The following is a 20,160-nucleotide window of genomic DNA, read 5'->3' as shown; positions in this document are numbered from 1 at the left end:
AAAGCTTTTTAAAAATGTTGTTATTGCTTGAAATGACAAAAAAAGAAAAATAAAGGAACTCATATCTTGAAACATTTTTTATGTGAATCTATAATGAAAATTTAAAAGATGCGTTTTGTAGATCTTGGTAACTTATACGCTTACTGAAAATGAATAATGCGAAATAAATAATACTAACAAATAATTACAGGGTTGATTCTATGTGTGGGGTGAAGTTTGTCTTACAAGTTTATAGGTTAGTTGTATAGATTTTTAGAGTAAAGTAAAATCATAGCGAATTGCTACATCGAAAACCGAAATACTAAAAAATGAGACAGTTTTGTCTGACAAAAATTAAGCTGTGTAATAATAAATATCTTAGTTTTATTGATGGTGAAAGATGGGAACAGAATTGAGACACTCGTATTACAAAGTGCAGAAAATTATTTCACTTTAATACACAATCGAAACAATGTTTTAACAATTAGACTGCATATTTTTTAATCCAATCGAGGTAGAAGCTTATACGCGTGTACACCGACGGATACACGGTGTTAGCACAGTTGTACGACCAGGACACGAGTCCTGCAAGCTTTCCACGCACCATCAACGGACCGCCAGAGTCTCCCTGTACGTATAACAAAGTAGATATATAATAGGAAAAAATCTAGAGTCAGTTTATGAACTTAATAAACACTGTTACAAATAGATGAAACGCAATCATACCGAGTGAACAAGTATAACTACAAAAATGAGAAGATATTGTTAGTACAAAATGTCAGTGTATAAAGATATACAGTGATGTCTCTTTAATTGGCGCTCAGATTGTCCACAAAAATGGACAATTCGGGAAGAGGAGATACGATTAATCGAGCCTTGCGGTTCGTTTTCTTAGTTACGAATTGTTAAGAACTATAAAAACGAGCTGCAAGGCTCGAATAATCGTATCTCCTCTTCCCAAATTGTTGATTTTTGATGTTTTCCGAGCGTCAGTTAGGGAAACATTACTGTATTCTGTATTCTATAGCAATAAACTATTTAATAGAAATATATCATGTGTCGTATCTTCGTCACGAGTCTGACTCGTTATACTGCAAAGTGTTAGAGATCAAATGATTTAATTATTGAGTTGGCAACTAAGTAATTGCCGATTTCAGTTATAGATGTCTCTCACTCCCACTTTTATGATATCCGTAAATGTTATATTATAAAATTATTATTATTATTATTATTATTATTATTATTATTATTATTATGTTATTTTTTATTATCCGTGAATGTTAGCAACTGGATAAATTGAATGCAGCGGTCAAGGAAAAGCGACCAGAATTGGTCAATCGTAAAGGTGTCATTTTCCAGCAGGACAATGCTAGGCCGCACACGTCTTTGTCCACTCGGCAAAAATTGATGGATATTGGTTGGGAATCGATGTTACACCCACCATATAGCCCTGATCTCGCGCCATCGGATTACCACTTATTTCGATCCCTGGACAACTCCCTTCGCGGTAAAACTTTTAATGATGATGACGCTGTAAAATCTCACTTAACTCAGTTTTTGGCCGAAAAGGATCAGACTTTCTACGAGCGTGGAATTTTCAAGTTGTCAGAGAGATGGCAAAAGGTCATCGAACAAAATGCAAAATACATTACAGATTAAACTTCATTCCAAGTAAAAAAGATTTTGTATTTCATTGAACAAATCGGCAATTACTTAGTTGCCAACCCAATAATTAGGAAACTCACTTTGCAATGTCCCCTAACAGCTGTCGGATCGTAGGCGCACAGGTGCGTCGCGTAAATATTTTCCTCTCCCTGATAAATGTCTCTGCAATACTTCTGGCTGGCGATCGTAATGTTGACCCAGTGTAGAAGCTTCGTCCTTTCGCCGTCGTACTGCGGTATCACGGATACGAAACAATTTCGAATTTAGATCATCGTGTCACTAGTTAACCGCCCGCTGGCTGTTCTACAATCTCGAACGAAATCCATTAGAATATTTACCGCGAGCCTGCCGAATCCGGAGACTATGGCTTCGTCATTAGCTTTAACGACCTCCGAGGGGCTTGGCAGAGGGACGAATGATATCAGAGCGGATTTCACGAAACGGGGTTTCACCTTTATTAAAAATTCACACGATTAATCACGGTGGCTGACAGCCAAAGTACCTGCAGATCGGTACGGTAGACCTACGATTATCCGAATTCAAAATCGACAGTTAAATTCTTTTTATTTTCGATAATAATTTATCGGAAATAATAGTATAATCGAGGTCCTTCTATAGCATTCATCGTTATTACATGGAATAATCAAAGGTTTAAATAATAAAGAACGGGGAAAATCCAGTTCGATTAATGGAGAGTTCTACTGTGTATTTTCTTAGAATTCCTTGGAGCAATTGCGTGTCACTTAATTATCGCTGGCTGCTGAAATCGACATCAACGTTAAACCTACATAGTGTTAAAAGCACCTGGAATGATTTTTCTTGTAAATCCGACATGACTGAATTTCTTTGGATTTTGTGCGATCTTTATTAGCAAATGCGCTCGAATAGAGAAATTTATTATATTATTCGTAATCCATAGCGGCATCCTTGTAATTTTAACTGTCGAATCGAACTTATGAAACATTTGAACAGCAGTCAGTGTACAGCCAGATTATTCGACTGTAAATACTTTCGAGCTTTTTTTCAAGATTTCAATCTTTTTCTGTAAATCTAAGCTTGCTCTTTTATCAATAAAATATGTTTATCGAAATCAGTACAGTTACATCTCTGTCAGCGAAGTTGTTACTCTCGTCGGTAAGAAGCTAAAACGTGTAAAAAGTGTCAGCAATTTTTAATGTATAATGTTTTCGTTACTGCGATCACTAGATCGCTGATTTTATGCATTTATGGCAAGGTTGATTAGAAATTGCGGCATAGAGACGTTTAATTGAAGTTATTAAGCGATGAAATAAATTTCTGTTCGATTGCTGTTCCTTCGAACGGATTCGCAGAATTTTAATGATGGATAATTTTGCTCGGCGCACAGTTGCGATGCTATTTTATTGGAATTTGTATAATTTCGTACCGCCTAATGAAAATGTTGGATTAAATTCCGGATAGATTGGTCGATCTTGCGATTATCAAATACCTTGATCAAAGCGATGTCATTCACCCAGGAATCCCACGCGTTGTACTTGTCGTGATAGTAAATCTTCTCGGCGGAGTGTATTGAATTTGGTTGAGTTAAGTTCACTGTTCCAGCAACGACTGTTATGCTTGCGGGCGACTTACTGTAAACAATATTAAAGCTTATTCCGGAGGGTTCCCGGAATTACTGAAATTCATATCGCAACTAGTTCGAGCTTAAAATATGTTGATGTTGTTCGTTCCACTTGCCTGACTACACAGTGTGCGGCTGTAATAACGTAATCCGCGTTCAATATCGATCCGCCGCAGAAATGATTCGACGAGGTTTGCAGGGAGACCTAACAAGAATTCGCTAATTTCAGAAATTACGATGCTATCGTGGTTAACAGGTTATCCGTTGGTTAGAAGATAGAACATCGTATCGCGAACGTTTCTTCTATCGGACTCACTTGATAAGGAATTTGGCCCGGCTTCGCCACGGTTCCGTTTATGATTCTTGGCTCAAGTTCAGCTGTAACAATTATCGAAATAATCCTCTCAAAGTGCATTCCCATTTAGAGATCGAGTCTCGTACGCTTCTTTCATCCAAATTTTTAATAACGCGACTCACAGAGTCTGAATACTAAATAGTTTGTATTATTAACATTTTTTGTCTCGATTAAAGTCACGCGATTCTGAAACGATTGTATACTTGATCTATTTAATAGATAAACGCGATTGGCAGACTTACAGTTAGCCAGAGCAAAAATTGCTGGCAGAATCAAAGCAATCGGCGACATCGTCTTCTCACGGTGTTGTCAGTGCAAATGCTGGACGGTATTTCCGTTTATGTTGACTCGGTCTATTTATATACTTAGATCGATTGCATTTTTACTTGATTAGATAAGTTTATGTACATTGCGTTCTTGTCGATTTCATTAAGATAAGATGCGTCGTGAAATATTTGATATCCGCAATTAATATTGTATTCTACAATTGTTAAGAGATCACAATCGTTTGGTAAGGTTGAGGGAATTCCTTTGTTTCAGATCATTATGATACTGTAACACTTTCTTTTAATTACTCGTATCCCAATTCTTTCAAAGATCGATCTACATACACTGTATATACTACTGTGATCAAAAAGTAAGGTGAATTTGTTTATAAAATGTAAATTCTTTATTTATTCTTCCAAATCAATTTCATCCCCTTCAAAGTAATCCCCGTCCGATAAAACGCACTGTTTCCGACGCTTTTTCCAGTCCTCGAAACAGTCGGAATAGTCTTTTTCCGGTATAGCCTTCAAGACCTTCTTCGATTCGGTTTTTATCTCCTCAATCGTGTCAAAACGGCGTCCCCGCATTGGCTTTTTGAGTTTGCTGAATAACCAGAAGTCGCACGGAGCCAAATCAGGCGAATACGGTGGTTGCGGAACGATATGAGTCGAGTTTTTGGCAAAAAAGTCGCGAAGAACCAATGCAGTATGACATGGCACCAATCGAGACTTGACGCGTTTGAGACACAAAACATCCTTCAAAATGGTTTGGACTGAGCCAAATGATATTCCAACACTATCAGCGAGGTCCCTTATTGTCAATCGACGATTTTCAAGCACCAAATCTTCGATTTTTTGGACGTGGCCCTCGTCGGTAGACGTTGATGGTCGTCCAGAGCGCGGTTCGTCTTCAACGCGTTCTCGGCCCGCTTTGAACTCATTGTACCACTTATAAACGTTTTTTTGTACCATAGTTTGATCACCAAAGGCCTTCCGCAACATTTTCAACGTGTCCGCACAAGAATATTCGTTCCGCAAACAAAATTTGATGCAAGTTCTTTGCTCAACAAAATCACCCATTGTAAAAATCGAAAAATTCACTTTTGGTCGTTTACTAAAACACGTGTAACTCGGAGATAATTAAACCTTTTAACAAACAGACGCTTGGCAATTGTTATAGACAGTCCTACCAACCTAGGAAAAAAACAATTGCCTGCCTTCCTAATGTCCGGGAGTTTTAAATGACAATTTCACCTTACTTTTTGATCACAGTAGTATAATAATACAGGCTGTTACATTTAGGCTTCGGCCATTTTCAAATTAAAATGTTCACTTTAATATCAACAAAATTTAAATCGTGGACAAATGAAAGCTTGAAGGTTTCCCATTTCGTTCTAGTAAACAGAAGAAAAGAATTAAGTAGTTACAATTGAAAACTCTTCAAATCTATAATTTGCATAATTCTGTGAAATTACGTATACAATTGTGAGTTAATTAAAATTGTGACCGAGAGGAAGAACTCGCTATTTAGTTTCCATTCCTTGTAACTAGTGAGGACAATTTTCATTTTCCACAAAAATCCGCGATCCGATTTTATTTCCCCATAATACGCGTGTCCAATTCGTCCGGAGCGTTCGCCGCGGCTAACAAAAATGAAAGAGCCATATGTCAGCGTGTCTCTGCGACTAAAAGATACAACAAATGTTAGACATTCGTTTCGCAAACACGGGATTGCGAAAGCGTTGCCGGCGGACGCGGCGTCAGACCCAGAGGCAGGTTGCAACTCGCGGAACAACCCGGTTGCGCAAATATGGCGGTATCTGGTGGACAACATGTATTCGGAGTACTTTATCTTTGAGAGGCACGCGAAATTGTGTACTTGCGCTGGAAAACTGACACGAAGATAATAAAACTAAAACGTTCGGCTTACGAGTACGCGTTTATCATTGCAACGAATTCCAAGCTGTATTTTGGGGTAGGTTTTCAACTATTTTTCGTCCGGATATTCTCCTGAACCCTTTCTCATTTCAGGACGATCCCGTATATGCCACTGAGGTTTTGTGATGAATTTGTTATTCCTGCTCTCTCTCTCTCTCCCTCTCTTCTTATGAACATTTTAATAACAGAGTGGAAAGCATACGAAATATTTCAGCGAAATGTCAAGCAATGTAACTCAGTGCACAACTAAAGAGTATCATAAAATATATGAAGCGAGTATTCAGATCAATTTAGCTGTTTATTGTTTGAATTTCTTTATTCAGAAAATTTCTTGATCGGCATTGTTCAAGATATACGGTAAAATAGTTGTGTCTGTACAGAGAGTGTGCGATTTTAATTTGTAAACGAAAATAACTCGTTAATTGCACACTAAGTGCTGAACAATTTTTTCATTAATTTTTACTGTCACTTCATCTTAACGATCGCACCGATTTTCGAGGCATTTATACTAATCCGTCGCGAAAGAATGTTTAGAATAAAAATTAACGAGCACTTGCAGGAGAATAAAGTGCGATGATAAAAATTTCGAAAAATATTTTCATTCGCTAAAAAGCTCAGGTCATCTTGACTTTTTTAAATAGCACTATGTATATTTTACTTTATAGCGTTATAGTTGACGAAAAAACAAATTCAACGATCTACTACACAATGTCCTTCGAATGAATTTTATTCGATTTGAAAATAAAATTCCATAGAGAAATCTGGAAGAATGAATTGCAAAATAATCGGCAATCGAGGCTTCGAATGAACAATTGCGAAGCAATCGCGCGCATGAATCGCAGAAGAACTGGCAACAGGAACGTCGATAAAGAATTCTGTCGTTGAAACGGCATCGTCGGCGCAGTGCTCGCGTCCAGAAACACCGAGATTGCCTCCATCTTGAAAATTAATCGACTTCTCGGCAAAGACGTCGGCGAGCGTCGCTCGTTAGTGAAATTTTGCCCGCGATCAATGGAGTCGTACAGTCTTTTTCCCCTCGGTAAATGCTTTAGTGGTGTTATTAGCGCAATCGGGGGATCGGGGCACTCGCTTCATAGTCAGTGGCTTTACGTGTTATTTACGAGTTCGGCGTTTTTGCGGCGAGGCACGTTCCTTCATTTTTCTCCTTGGTCGATTTTTAGCTGCGCTTTTGGAAAAATAAGAATACGGGAACGAAAATGAATCACTTGCGCGTGCGGACCGTTGCCGGCCCGGTCTAATCGATTACGTGCTCCGATGGAAAATTGCTATATATCACCGATTACGTCGTTTGCCGCTGATGGAAAAACCGTCACCCTGACGCGTCGCTAACGAGCTAATTAAAACGAAAACTTTATCGTCGCTGATTATTGGCGATCCTAATTGTCAGAATACGACGGCTCCTCTTCTTCTTCGATAAACGTTTTTCCCGAAAAGGAAGCCGAACATTTTCGGACTGTTCGATTTTCGTACACGGGATTGGGAAAATCTGCTTCTAATAATCAACAGCATACATATAGAACAGTAATGTACAACAATTCGGATATAATTTGAATTAATAAAAATCGTCCTGAAATTTATCAAAATTTTAATCAATAATTAACATAAATTGGCGTAGGTGATTTATTTAATGATATTCTAATAATATTTATGATTGGATTTAAATTAGGTAATTAAGTTCTAGAAAGTTCAGAAAGTCCAAAAATTCCAGAAGTTCCAGAAGTTCCAAAAGTTCCAAAAGTTCCAAAAGTTCTAAAAGTTTCAGAAGTTCCAGAAAGTCCAAAAGTTCCAGAAGTTTCAGAAGTTCCAGAAATTCCAGAAGTTCCGGAAGTTACAGAAGTTACAGAAGTTACAGAAAGTCCAGAAAGTTAAAAAGTTCCAGAAGTTCCATAAAGTCCAGAAGTTCCAGAAAGTCCAGAAGTTCCAAAAGTTCCAGAAAGTCCAGAAAGTCCAGAAAGTCCAGAAAGGTTGTTCGTATTTTATTTAACATCTATTTACAGAGAGGTAAGTATGTAGCGATAAATAAATAAATAATTATTGATGGAGTTAATCAATTATAAGGACATAAATCAATTTAGAAAACTCTATGAGATTTCCGATGAAATAATTTTTATAGATTTAGTACGGACAAAGGTTACTTTCGGCGACTTTGAGACTCGGATTACCCTTAAGTGGATTAAACGAAGTTATCCACTGACGGCTCTCTTTGGTTTCGTTGGTTGAATCCTGGAGGGACGAAAATCTGCTGGCTTTTGAAATTCGTTTCTTAAAAATTGTTCATTTTACTGGCATATTGAAAATTTATTTAAAATCAACCAAAGTACAGAAGTTCGGCTGAGAAAGGGTGACCAACAACATTTTCGACTGAATTCGGTTCACGTAAATTCGAAAAATCGACGTTTCTGCCAGCACGAGCGCGGGATCCTTTTCAATTCTTAATTACGTCCCATCCGATTGTTCTCTTGCCGGTTCTCCACGGTCCTGTCGTGCGCGGCCGCGTGTACGGGATAAAACGAACCTTCAAAGCGTTTTCTCTCCGTATTAGACCGGGTTTATTTGTGCTTTAAAGCGCAGAATCCATCAGCTGGACTTTGACGGAGAGTTCCGAGCGGCGTGTTCCTTGAAAATTTAATTCGCGTCCTTCTTCATTGGACCGGCAGGATCGTAAAGGGGTCAGTTGGCCGCAAATGTCAAAGTTCCGCCGAATCCGCGCCGGAAAGATGCACAAAGCCGTCGAACGGCATCACGGGGAAAAGTAAAATCGTGTGAAGTTCACTGGATCGAAATCGTGCCGGTGGAGTGTTCGTCCGATTTCGCTGGTCAAAATTATTCTTCTCAGGTAACGTGTATAAAAGGTACCTACTGGCTTATTTACAGTATTTTTACTTAGAGAAAATAATTATGAACAAATGAAACTTATCGCTCCTCGGAAGGCGCGCAATTATACTAACTATATTATATTATACTGTATACAATATATATATATATATATATATATATATATATATATATATATATATATATATATTGTATATTATATTTTACTGTATACAATATATATATATATATATATATATATATATATATATATTGTATATTATATTTTACTGTATACAATATACAATATATATATATATATATATATATATATATATATATATATATATATATATTTATACAACAATATCCAACTATATACAACTATACTAAACGATATCATCACAATTGTACAACTTGTATACTTATTAGTCTGCTTGTTGTTACTATTGTAACAGCCATTTCCCAGTCTATTTCATTGAATTGCCGAAAATTGACCAATTAGATGACGATTTAAATACACTGAGTTAAAATGACCCGGTGACCGCAAACCCAAGACTAATAAAATATTCTAAATGTTACTTTTCTTATTTAATGAATGCAGAAAGTGCCTTTTCAGTTATTTATGGTATCCTAACGTAATGGGAATAAATTTAAACGTTAAAATATTTGAAGAATCGTATTCTGGCCAGCCTTTTGGACCTAATATACTCGACTGTGCGGCGACGTCGCAGAGGACTGCGAAGTTCGATAACGTTTGAACGATTTGTGGCGCCCAAGGCGGTCTGGGTTTGCGCGTTCGACCGGCAAAAAACGATCGAAATTGCTCGTCTCTTGAAAGGCTGCTCTTGTTTATCTGGAAATAAAACATCGGCCGGTCCCGAGCAATTCTCAACGAAATTTTTAGCACCCTGCGCACGACGAAAAATCGAACGAAACGTCAGAGAGAGAGAGAGAGAGAGAGAGAGAGAGAGAGAGAGAGAGAGAGAGAGAGAGAGAGAGAGAGAGAGAGAGAGGTGGGAGAGAGGGGGTAAGGAAGAGAGAGAGAGAGAGAGAGATAGGAAGGGAGCGAGAGAAGGAGAGAGAGGGAGAGAGAGGGAGAGTGAGAATGGGAGAGAGAGAGAGAGAGAGAGAGAGAGAGATTCTGCGTTTTCAAGCCTTATTAAAAAGCGTTATTAAGCTGGACTTGTTTGATGAGTATGCGGTTTCCGTGTGGAAAAAACGGCGCTGCTTTAAAGAAGAATTTATTCTCAATTGACATTACATTCAATTAAAAGCAGACAAATTAAATTTTAATAAAACCAATTTTCCTAGTCAGATTTTGTATAAGAATTACCTAAATCATAAAACTGTATAAATTGTATTAACAAAAATTGAATTTAACCTATAAGATTCTTTAAAAAAATATTCCAATTAAATCATATAAAATTTCCGCTATTCAATTTTATATTAAAATTAATATTACTTCTATATAATCGATTAAACTTTATTTTTATTAAAATCAATTCTAATGAAATTTATGTAAAAACTAATCAAACTGTAAAATTCTATCGGATTCTATTAAAATTTGTATTTAATGTATGACAAATGTATAAAACTTAATTCAACGAAAATAAATTGATGCTATAATTTATTTCTACTGTTAAAATTTTTTTAATTATCATTAACTCTATATAACCGGTTGAACTAAATTTTGATTAAAATTAATTTTAAACTTTAAATTTGATGAAACAGTAAAATTATATCGGATTTTACTAAAGTGTACATTTAATCTATAACAAATTTATAACAAATTTAAACTTTTCGCTTGAACTACATATAAATTACTACCGGGGCGAGCACGGAGCAGCCGGAAACACGAGAGGGAAAAGGATTGAAAGACAGTATTGGCAATGGAACGACTCCCCTCGGCCGTAAGTGAAATAGAAATGTACAGGGTATCTGCGAAAGCGTGGGACGTAAGGTTTTTGAATCGATTCCAGTCGCCGTGGCAACGCACAATATAATATTTACCTAGCGATAATATTTTCTCATCGAATCCGATGCGTTCGTTTTCTAGAAATCGGCTTTTGATGTTTTATTAAGCGGTGTGCCAGTTTTGCTGAAAATTGTCGACTTCGACAGGGTTCGATTCCGATAATTCGTTGCACGCAGTTAATGATCGAACGAATACTTTAACCGGAGTAGTTTCGTTGAAACGTATTTCATATTTCACGAGATAGCACGTAGCTACGGACACGTATTCAGCTTCATAAATAAACGCGAAAGTATTTCACGTGCCACTGTTTCATGAAATCGTTCCGCGTCGTCCTTTCATGTTTAAAAAGTAAAACATCAACGAGATCAATATTTCATAACATACAGTTAACGTAGAAAGCATTTGCACGCCTTTCAAAATGAAATGTAGCTTTTTTAAAGGCTGTCCGTTTTTGAGTGTTACTTTTAAATCTCGCGCCACTTGAACTGTTTGTATCAGATTGCCGTATATTATTTGACATTTATGACGAGTAGAAGCATTGCGGTGAACAAAAATGGAGAGACATATTCGATTCGACAATGGCCGTTTATCGTTAAAAATTATTACAAATTTGGTGAACCACTTTCTTCAAATTTTTTTATTATTTTTTCGATTTACATGTTTCATTGACAAGTTTCCTGCATAATTTTCACCGAACATGTAATAATTTTTGACAATAATCGATAGGCGTTGTTATCGAATATCTCTTCGTGTTTGTTCGCCGCAATATCTCTACTTGTCAAATGTCGAATAATACATGTCAATCTATTATAGTACAAGAAATTTAGATGGTGCGAAATTTAAAAGTAACACAAAAAGTGGACGCCGATAAATAACTGTACGAAGCGATCTAAATTTTGGCGGGATATCAGAAGGATAAGTTTAACTTTCTTCAAATTTTTTAATTATTTTTTCGATTTACGGTGTTTAATCGACAGTTCTCTCTTCCGTATTCTGTACGAAGTTTCCTGCATAATTTTCACCGAACTTGTAATAATTTTTGACAATAATCGATAGGCGTTGTTATCGAATATCTCTTCGTGTTTGTTCACCGCAATATCTCTACTTGTGAAATGTCGAATAATACATGTCAATCTAGTACAAGAAATTTAGATGATGCGAAATTTAAAAGTAACACTAAAGAAATGGTCGCCGATAAATAACTGTGCCAAGCGATCTAAATTTTGGCGGGATGTCGGAAGGATAAGTTTAACTTTCTTCAAATTTTTTAATTATTTTTTCGATTTACGGTGTTTAATCGACAGTTCTCTCTTCCGTATTCTGTACGAAGTTTCCTGCATAATTTTCACCGAACATGTAATAATTTTTGACAATAATCGATAGGCGTTGTTATCGAATATCTCTTCGTGTTTGTTCGCCGCAATATCTCTACTTGTCAAATGTCGAATAATACATGTCAATCTATTATAGTACAAGAAATTTAGATGGTGCGAAATTTAAAAGTAACACTAAAAAAATGGACGCCGATAAATAACTGTACGAAGCGATCTAAATTTTGGCGGGATGTCGGAAGGATAAGTTTAACTTTCTTCAAATTTTTTAATTATTTTTTCGATTTACGTGTTTAATCGACAGTTCTCTCTTCCGTATTCTGTACGAAGTTTCCTGCATAATTTTCACCGAACTTGTAATAATTTTTGACAATAATCGATAGGCGTTGTTATCGAATATCTCTTCGTGTTTGTTCGCCGCAATATCTCTACTTGTCAAATGTCGAATAATACATGTCAATCTATTATAGTACAAGAAATTTAGATGGTGCGAAATTTAAAAGTAACACTAAAAAGAATGGACGCCGATAAATAACTGTACGAAGCGATCTAAATTTTGGCGAGATGTCGGAAGGATAAGTTTAACTTTCTTCAAATTTTTTAATTATTTTTTCGATTTACGGTGTTTAATCGACAGTTCTCTCTTCCGTATTCTGTACGAAGTTACCTGCATAATTTTCACCGAACTTGTAATAATTTTTGACAATAATCGATAGGCGTTGTTATCGAATATCTCTTCGTGTTTGTTCGCCGCAATATCTCTACTTGTCAAATGTCGAATAATACATGTCAATCTAGTACAAGAAATTTAGATGGTGCGAAATTTAAAAGTAACACTAAAAAAATGGACGCCGATAAATAACTGTACGAAGCGATCTAAATTTTGGCGGGATGTCGGAAGGATTAGTTTAATAGACAACGGCTAAAAAATTGTTTTTAAGAATTGCAGATCTGGTAGCCTAGTTCTTCTATGATCTAAAAAAATACGAGTTACTTGGTCCGGTTTTAAAAAAATGATAAAAAGTGTACGAATGCTTTCTACGCTGAGAGAGACTGTATCTCCGATCGCGACCGGTGATATTTTTGGAACACCTAAATGTTGGGTTTCGCGTTCGAAAGTTTCGCACTGTCTGGATTTCGCGATTCTTCTCAAAGCACCGCGGAAGATCGATTCGCCGATAATGTAGCATTGTTTTTCGAAACACGCCGTACAAACCCGATGCATTTCTTCATGAGACAGCGGCGACAGGTTAATGTCTCGCGCCCGGACCGAATGTTTCGATATACAGTGCCGCGTTCCTATCGATTTCTCATTTTTCTCGGCGTTAGCTGCCTCGCATCTGAAGGATTGATAGATCAAATGCGCCACAGGTGCGCCACGCAGTTTTTCTGCACTCCGGATATGAGTAACGCGAGTGTATTAAGAGCAAGTTGGGCGCGAAATTGAACCGTGAAAGGTGTTTCCTCGATCGACATCGAACGAGCGCCTCTTTCTTTCCTTTTTTCTCTTTTTTTAATCATTTCCAGTGTGTCGTGCCAGCCGTAAGAGAACACGCATCCCTCGCCAAATCGTTTCACTGGCTTTTATCTACCCTGTTGTCACCGTCTCTCATTTTATTCTTTGCTCGGCCCGGTGATGAAACGGAAAACCCGCTCGGCTTATCTCTCATAAACATATATCAACGAACTTGGTAGTCGATGGAGTTGCTTTTTCTTTTTACTGTTTTCGGCCGCAGAAGGAATTAAACGTAGAAAGAAATTGCGATATATCCGTGGACACCTTTCATCGGTTTTTAAATATTTTTCTAGAACCGTGTATTGTCTTTAGAATAGGAAGGAAACAGTGTTGCCGTAACAGTATTTAAAAAAAAAACAATATTATCTTTAGAATAGAGTTACATCGTTGTGTACACTGCTTTAAAATATAGACAAGTTTTGCGTAAAAATTGGCCAACTTTGACCAACGATAACTCTACGAGAAGTCATCGTAGAATCGTGACCTTCTTCAAAAATTAAAGCTCGAAGCTTCTACTTTAAGACGCTATTTCTCGAATTTAAGTTCGACGCATCCTCGCCACTGTAATCCTTTAAATCCATTAAATCCTTTAAATGTTTGTCACATTGAAAATTGTCAAATTTGTCGAAATGCACGGACTTCGTAAAATTTCGTTCGGGGCTGGCGTTCGTAGTAGAATGAAGTTCGATCCTTCCGCTTTAATTTAAAAACAGAAGAAACTTGGCTGCGATTTGTTTTCGCGAAGTTACAGCACTTCGAAGTAACTCTTGCATTTTTGTGACTTACTGCCGGATGCGCTACATTTAAACGATTACAGTGGTGAAGGTGTGTCAAACTTAAATTCGCAGAACATAAAGTGGAGGTTTCAAGCTTTAATTTAAAAAAAGAGTCATCATTCTATGATGATTTTTCGCGAAGTTATTGTCTAGATTATTGTCTAAATTCTCGTGAACCGATTGTAACGTTTTATATGGTAAAACGGAAAAGATTATTGTTCATAGTTTTCTATTTTCCTCGATTATTAGTTATGTAAGGAAAGTATGTCAACTGGAACCCATTCCAAGCCGAAAGGCAAGGATTAAGAGAATAAATAAGTAAAAAGAAATACATTTTTTAAAACATAGTTCCTTTTTGCCAGCGTTCGTTATAACGTTCAAGAGCTGCGTGGACGTTTATTTCATCCCTCAGTAATTTTAATGAGATGAAAATGTACAGAACGTATTCTCTCTCTCTCTCTCCCTCTCTCTGTCTCTCTGTAGTTGCTTGAAACGAACTTCGGTTCGTCTCGTTCGATGTTTCCTTCTTCGAAACGTCGTCGATGGGAAAATAGAATTAGCCAACGTGATCAAGAACTCTTCTATTTTCGGTTCCTAATTCTCCCAACTTTTCGCGTTTGCTCAGAATAGAATCGAGGATCCCCTCCATGTTTGTATATTTCGTTCACGAACTCGCGATATTACAAATTTACCGGTCGTTTCGCAATCAGCGAGGAATTGTTTTCCGAATTTTGTTACGCGGCACACGTGAAAATTGAGCAAACGCCCCGGTTGAAAAACGTGTTTTCTAATGGTATTCTTCGGCGTCTTTTCTGATGGAAAATTCATTGGAAAAATTGATATCGATGTTGTTGCTTCTAGCCATCCTTGTTTCTGTCTGTGAACATATTTCGACATTTTTAGCAAAATATGCTGAAGCTATCGTGCAAATATAATATTTTATTTATCATGGCTCTCACGCTTTAATCATACATTGAAAGCGGTTTCATTTTTTGGATTTAAATTATTAGAACAGCTGGAATCATGACAAGTAAACTTTAACTGTTGCAGTCTCTGAGTTATGTTAGTTACCATAATTATTAGACTGTGTACGTTTAATTTTCTTCATATTTTGTTTAAATATACAACACTTTCAGAAAATATACAATTTAATCAAGAATAGCAAAGTATAGATCCTGCTTGACCACTTCACTTTATATATTTAATATAAATTATATTTAATAATAATAATTAATAATTTTAATAATAATTTATAATTAATAATTTATTTATTCACATATACGAGTAAGAAGAGCCCTTTGTTACGGAAAAAGAAATGAGAAGAAAGGGATTTTATATAGCCGTCGCGCGAGTGCAATAAAAAGATCGAATACACATATATATGTGTATATAAATGTAATAGAAACTAAGAAGGAAAGTATGAAAAAGTGTAGCGTATATAATAGGTACATAGCAGATATCGTATACGGTATAAAATATAATAGATGAGAGATTTGATTAGACATAGAAGTAGTTTTTGGAGAAAAAGATTACAGAAAAATAATACAAAAGAAAAATTAATAGAAAGAAGTAGAAGAATTTGGTTGTAGAATAGTGGCAATAGCTGTGCGTCTGAAAGTTGGGTATGAGCTGCGAAAATGGTTCGCTAAGAGTTCATAGTAATTTGCATTAACTAGTAAACGGTTGAAACGGTTATGGTAACCGTAAAGCGTACCGCGAAGTTCGGAGAGAAACTTGTTTTTAACGAGTATATGAAGTACTATATGAAGCAAAAATACGAAGCGGTAATATCGTATTACGAAGTAAATTCATGTTATGAAGTCACGATGAAATGACAACATTTTGTGCCACAGCGAGTATACTCGTCGGAAACAGCTAACCGGTTAAGAACACGCAGCTCGTATACTTTTCAATATTCCGGCTCGAAAAAAATCCATCGTGTATTCCAAAATGTAACGTATATGTCTGAAAAGAGTGAATAGAGAACAGCCTTTCGGTTTCTCGAGCAAAAATGCTGAAGCAGGCCTGCAAATAAAACTAGAACTCGAGATCGGAATACGGTAATGTCTCCTTAAATGACGCTAAGATTGTGCAGAAAAATGGACAATTTGGGGAGAGGAGACACGATTATTCAAGTCCTGCGGCTCGTTTTTAGAATTGTTGACAATTCGTAACTATAAAAACAAACCCCACGGCTCGAATAATCGTATCTCCTCTTTCTCTAATCTAAATTGTGCATTTTTGTGGAGAATCCGAGCGTCAATTAGAGAGGCATAATTGTACAGTAATGTCTCCCTAAATGACGCTAAGATCGTGCAGAAAAATGGACAATTTGGGGCGAGGAGACACGATTATTCAAGTCCTGCGGCTCGTTTTTAGAATTGTTGACAATTCGTAACTATAAAAACAAACCCCACGGCTCGAATAATGGTATCTCCTCTTTCTCTCCTCTAAATTGTGCATTTTTGTGGACAATCCGAGCGTCAAGTAGAGAGACATTATTGTACAGTAATGTCTCCCTAAATGACGCTAAAGTTGTGCAGAAAAATGGACAATTTGGGGAGAGGAGACACAATTATTCAAGTCCTGCGACTCGTTTTTATAATTGTTGACAATTCGTAACTATAAGAACAAACCGCAAGGCTCGAATAATCGTATCTCCTCTTCCCAAATTGTACATTTCCGTGGACAATCTGGACATCAATTAGAGAGACATTACTGTAGCACGTTAATAAACGACGTTTGGCATGCGCGAGTAGCAATCGGCGTCTAGGAATGGTCTTGAGGTCACCAAACGTGATCGCGACGGGTAGTTCCAGAGGAAGGTTCTCCCATTATCGCGAATTTCTGACAGACAGACGGACGTGTGCGGGAACTGTTTATCCGTGTTAGTGGAGGACCGATCGATTCGAGCGCGGCCAAGGACCCGGTTTGAGAACCACTGGCTCAGGATTCACCTGCGATCGACGACCCCGTGTCCTGACCCTATCAGTGATCCCACCGCAAGCTTCAATATCACCGCGAAAATCGCACCTTTCGCTGGGCACCGTCACGCTCGGCGAGTCTCTCGAGTTTCGGGATTGAAAAGGCCGCGCAATAATAATTATACCGGCGCATTATTTCGAATTTCGAAACTGTGAACGAAACGTTTAAATCGCGGTGTTTCCGCGTCCATGACGCAAAGCGTGCCCCCGAATGGCGGCTGAACTTCGAATAAATTATTGCTTCGATAAACTGGAACAACAATTTGTACGAGAAGGGAAACATTGACGTTTAGAGATTGTTGTTCGCTCGAATTGGAAACTCGAGGCGTTGCTTTAACCCGAAACTGCTACGGCGTTTGTGGCAAAAGTGCATAAAACTGTGACAACCTCCCTGCGGAATTTAATGTATTTTAATGTATTCAGGAGCTACAGAAACATTTATTTCTTTTCTTAATGATTTCAATGAGTTGCAAATAATACGATAACGTTTCTAAATTCTCCAAATGTTTCTACTGTTTGTCGAATGATATACCAATTTTCGTTATAAATGCATAAAATCCGCGGTCTATTAATGACATGAGAAGAATTCAAGAATAATGTTATTACTCAGTTATCATTGTTATTACCGATATTGCTATATATATATTGTTATTATATATATTATATATTGTTATAATATCGTTACAATCGAATATTGTTATTATTGTTATTACTAATGTTATTTTCAACTTCTTACGATTACTTATTTTGCATAAAGAACCGTGGAATAAAAGACGCAAGAAACTCGCGTTAATTTAATTCTAGATAACAACTCCGTTGAATCTTGGTTTTAACTCGCGTGTGAAATAATAAAACTATATGGCAAATGAAAGTATTGCTTTTAAAATGAAATATATGTAATTACTTAACTCTGCGGAAGTATTAGTCGAATTGTGGAAGTCTTCGTCTTAAATTGCGGAAATTGTTTTATTTTCCAAGGGTATGAATTCTGAATTTTCATCGTATTGTTCGGGGAAACTGAGACAGTGCTTTGCGTGAGCAAAATAAGGGCAATAATAACGTTCAAATACGGCTGCTGAAACTTGACTTTTCGTCTTGGCTTTTCCTTCTACCACGGTCCTGTCGGTCTAGAAATTTCGGCGGAGATGGTGGACGACGTATCCAGCATCGAGTGACTGCTACAACCCTTGGGAAAATTTATGGTCGTGCTGCCGAAGTTCGAACTTTCGGAGGAACTATGTAATAAAGTCATTTTCGTGACTAGGCATCGTATCGTGCGCGCAATATGTTTTCGAATTACGGCAACTATTTAAGAAGAACAATTCTGGAGTTGATAACGACGAGGCTCCGTGGACAGAACAACGTCGTGTACACGACAGCGTCGTTAATAACACGATGTGTTCGCACGAATACATTCTTATAAAATTAGGTAAAGAAGAAGAAGGACGGTCGACAATTGTTAAAGCCTCGGTTCGAATAATTTATGCAATTTATTGCAATATTTAGAAACAAACAATAGTATCATTAATAACATGATGCATTCGTGTGTCTATATTCTTGTAAAATTATAATATATATATAAACACTAAACACAGTCAACAATTGTTCGAATAATTTTACAATCTCTGTTCGAATAATTTATGCAATTTATTGCAATATTTAGAAACAAACAATAGTATCACTAATAACATGATGCATTCGTGTGTCTATATTCTTGTAAAATTATAATATATATATAAACACTAAACACAGTCAACAATTGTTCGAATAATTTTACAATCTCTGTTCGAATAATTTATGCAATTTATTGCAATATTTAGAAACAAACAATAGTATCACTAATAACATGATGCATTCGTGTGTCTATATTCTTGTAAAATTATAATATATATATAAACACTAAACACAGTCAACAATTGTTCGAATAATTTTACAATCTCTGTTCGAATAATTTATGCAATTTATTGCAATATTTAGAAACAAACAATAGTATCACTAATAACATGCTGTATTCGTGTGTCTATATTCTTGTAAAATTATAATATATATATAAACACTAAACACAGTCAACAATTGTTCGAATAATTTTACAATCTCTGTTCGAATAATTTATGCAATTTATTGCAATATTTAGAAACAAACAATAGTATCATTAATAATATGATGTATTCGTGTGTCTATATTCTTGTAAAATTATAATATATATAAACAGCAAACACAGTCAACAATTGTTCGAATAATTTTACAATCTCTGTTCGAATAATTTATGCAATTTATTGCAATATTTAGAAACAAACAATAGTATCACTAATAACATGATGTATTCGTGTGTCTATATTCTTGTAAAATTATAATATATATATAAACACTAAACACAGTCAACAATTGTTCGAATAATTTTACAATCTCTGTTCGAATAATTTATGCAATTTATTGCAATATTTAGAAACAAACAATAGTATCATTAATAACATGATGCATTCGTGTGTCTATATTCTTGTAAAATTATGTAACAGCAAACACAGTCAACAATTGATCGAATCATTTTACAATCTCTGTTCGAATAATTTGTGACGAATGATGAATAATTGTTACTAGAACAAAACATTCGACTAAAAAGTATTCATTCGAATAATTATTTTATCTTCCAATGTTATTCTTTACGAAGAACTATTCGATTAGAGAGAAATAAATTCGAATAAATAGATGGAATAATTTGTGACGAATAATTGTTGTCCGGACAAGATAGTCGATAATTATCTTAAATAAATATTCGCTCGAAACAATTCGAATAATGTTCCAACACTGACTCGCAAGAATTGATTTCTTCTCGGCATTTACAATGGAGAAATGTTAAACAAATGTTTCCTAAATATTAACTCTCCTAATCTGGATTCATCGATCGAATCGCTACGATTGCGCGAGGATTTTGCGGAG

General features: G+C 36.2%; 3 protein-coding genes across 3 annotated transcripts in view; 1 reads left to right on the top strand and 2 right to left on the bottom strand.

Moving 5' to 3' along the window:
* Nucleotides 1-20,160, top strand: part of hwt (SH2 domain-containing adapter heavyweight) — a 414,519-nt gene that overhangs the window by 88,685 nt on the left and 305,674 nt on the right. The window lies entirely within an intron of this gene.
* On the bottom strand, nucleotides 406-3,277 carry LOC117218401 (trypsin-1; the record flags this gene model as incomplete). Its single annotated transcript, XM_033466737.2, has 4 exons — nucleotides 406-607; nucleotides 1,725-1,874; nucleotides 1,983-2,096; nucleotides 3,113-3,277. Coding segments are annotated over 4 exons (573 nt in total), but the record flags the coding sequence as incomplete, so codon positions are not given.
* On the bottom strand, nucleotides 3,291-3,994 carry LOC143259333 (chymotrypsinogen 2-like). Its single transcript, XM_076520912.1, has 3 exons — nucleotides 3,842-3,994; nucleotides 3,561-3,622; nucleotides 3,291-3,449 (listed from the first exon to the last, which is right to left on the bottom strand). Exons 1-3 carry the CDS (start codon nucleotides 3,888-3,890, stop codon nucleotides 3,306-3,308), a joined length of 255 nt encoding a protein of 84 aa, XP_076377027.1. The 5' UTR covers nucleotides 3,891-3,994; the 3' UTR covers nucleotides 3,291-3,305.

Source organism: Megalopta genalis, chromosome 4 (genome assembly GCF_051020955.1).
Source record: "Megalopta genalis isolate 19385.01 chromosome 4, iyMegGena1_principal, whole genome shotgun sequence".
NCBI classification, from domain to species: domain Eukaryota; kingdom Metazoa; phylum Arthropoda; class Insecta; order Hymenoptera; family Halictidae; genus Megalopta; species Megalopta genalis.
Note: the sequence above shows the minus strand (reverse complement) of the source record. Positions and strands in the feature narration are given on the sequence as shown.

Excerpts from the sequence above, each read along its gene's own strand:
- LOC143259333 (XM_076520912.1), bottom strand. The coding sequence starts at position 3,890 with ATGTCGCCGATTGCTTTGATTCTGCCAGCAATTTTTGCTCTGGCTAAC. Across the intron at positions 3,623-3,841 it reads AATTTTTGCTCTGGCTAACT|CTGAACTTGAGCCAAGAATC; the intron begins GTAAGTCTGCCA and ends TAATTGTTACAG. Across the intron at positions 3,450-3,560 it reads CGGGCCAAATTCCTTATCAA|GTCTCCCTGCAAACCTCGTC; the intron begins GTGAGTCCGATA and ends AATTCTTGTTAG.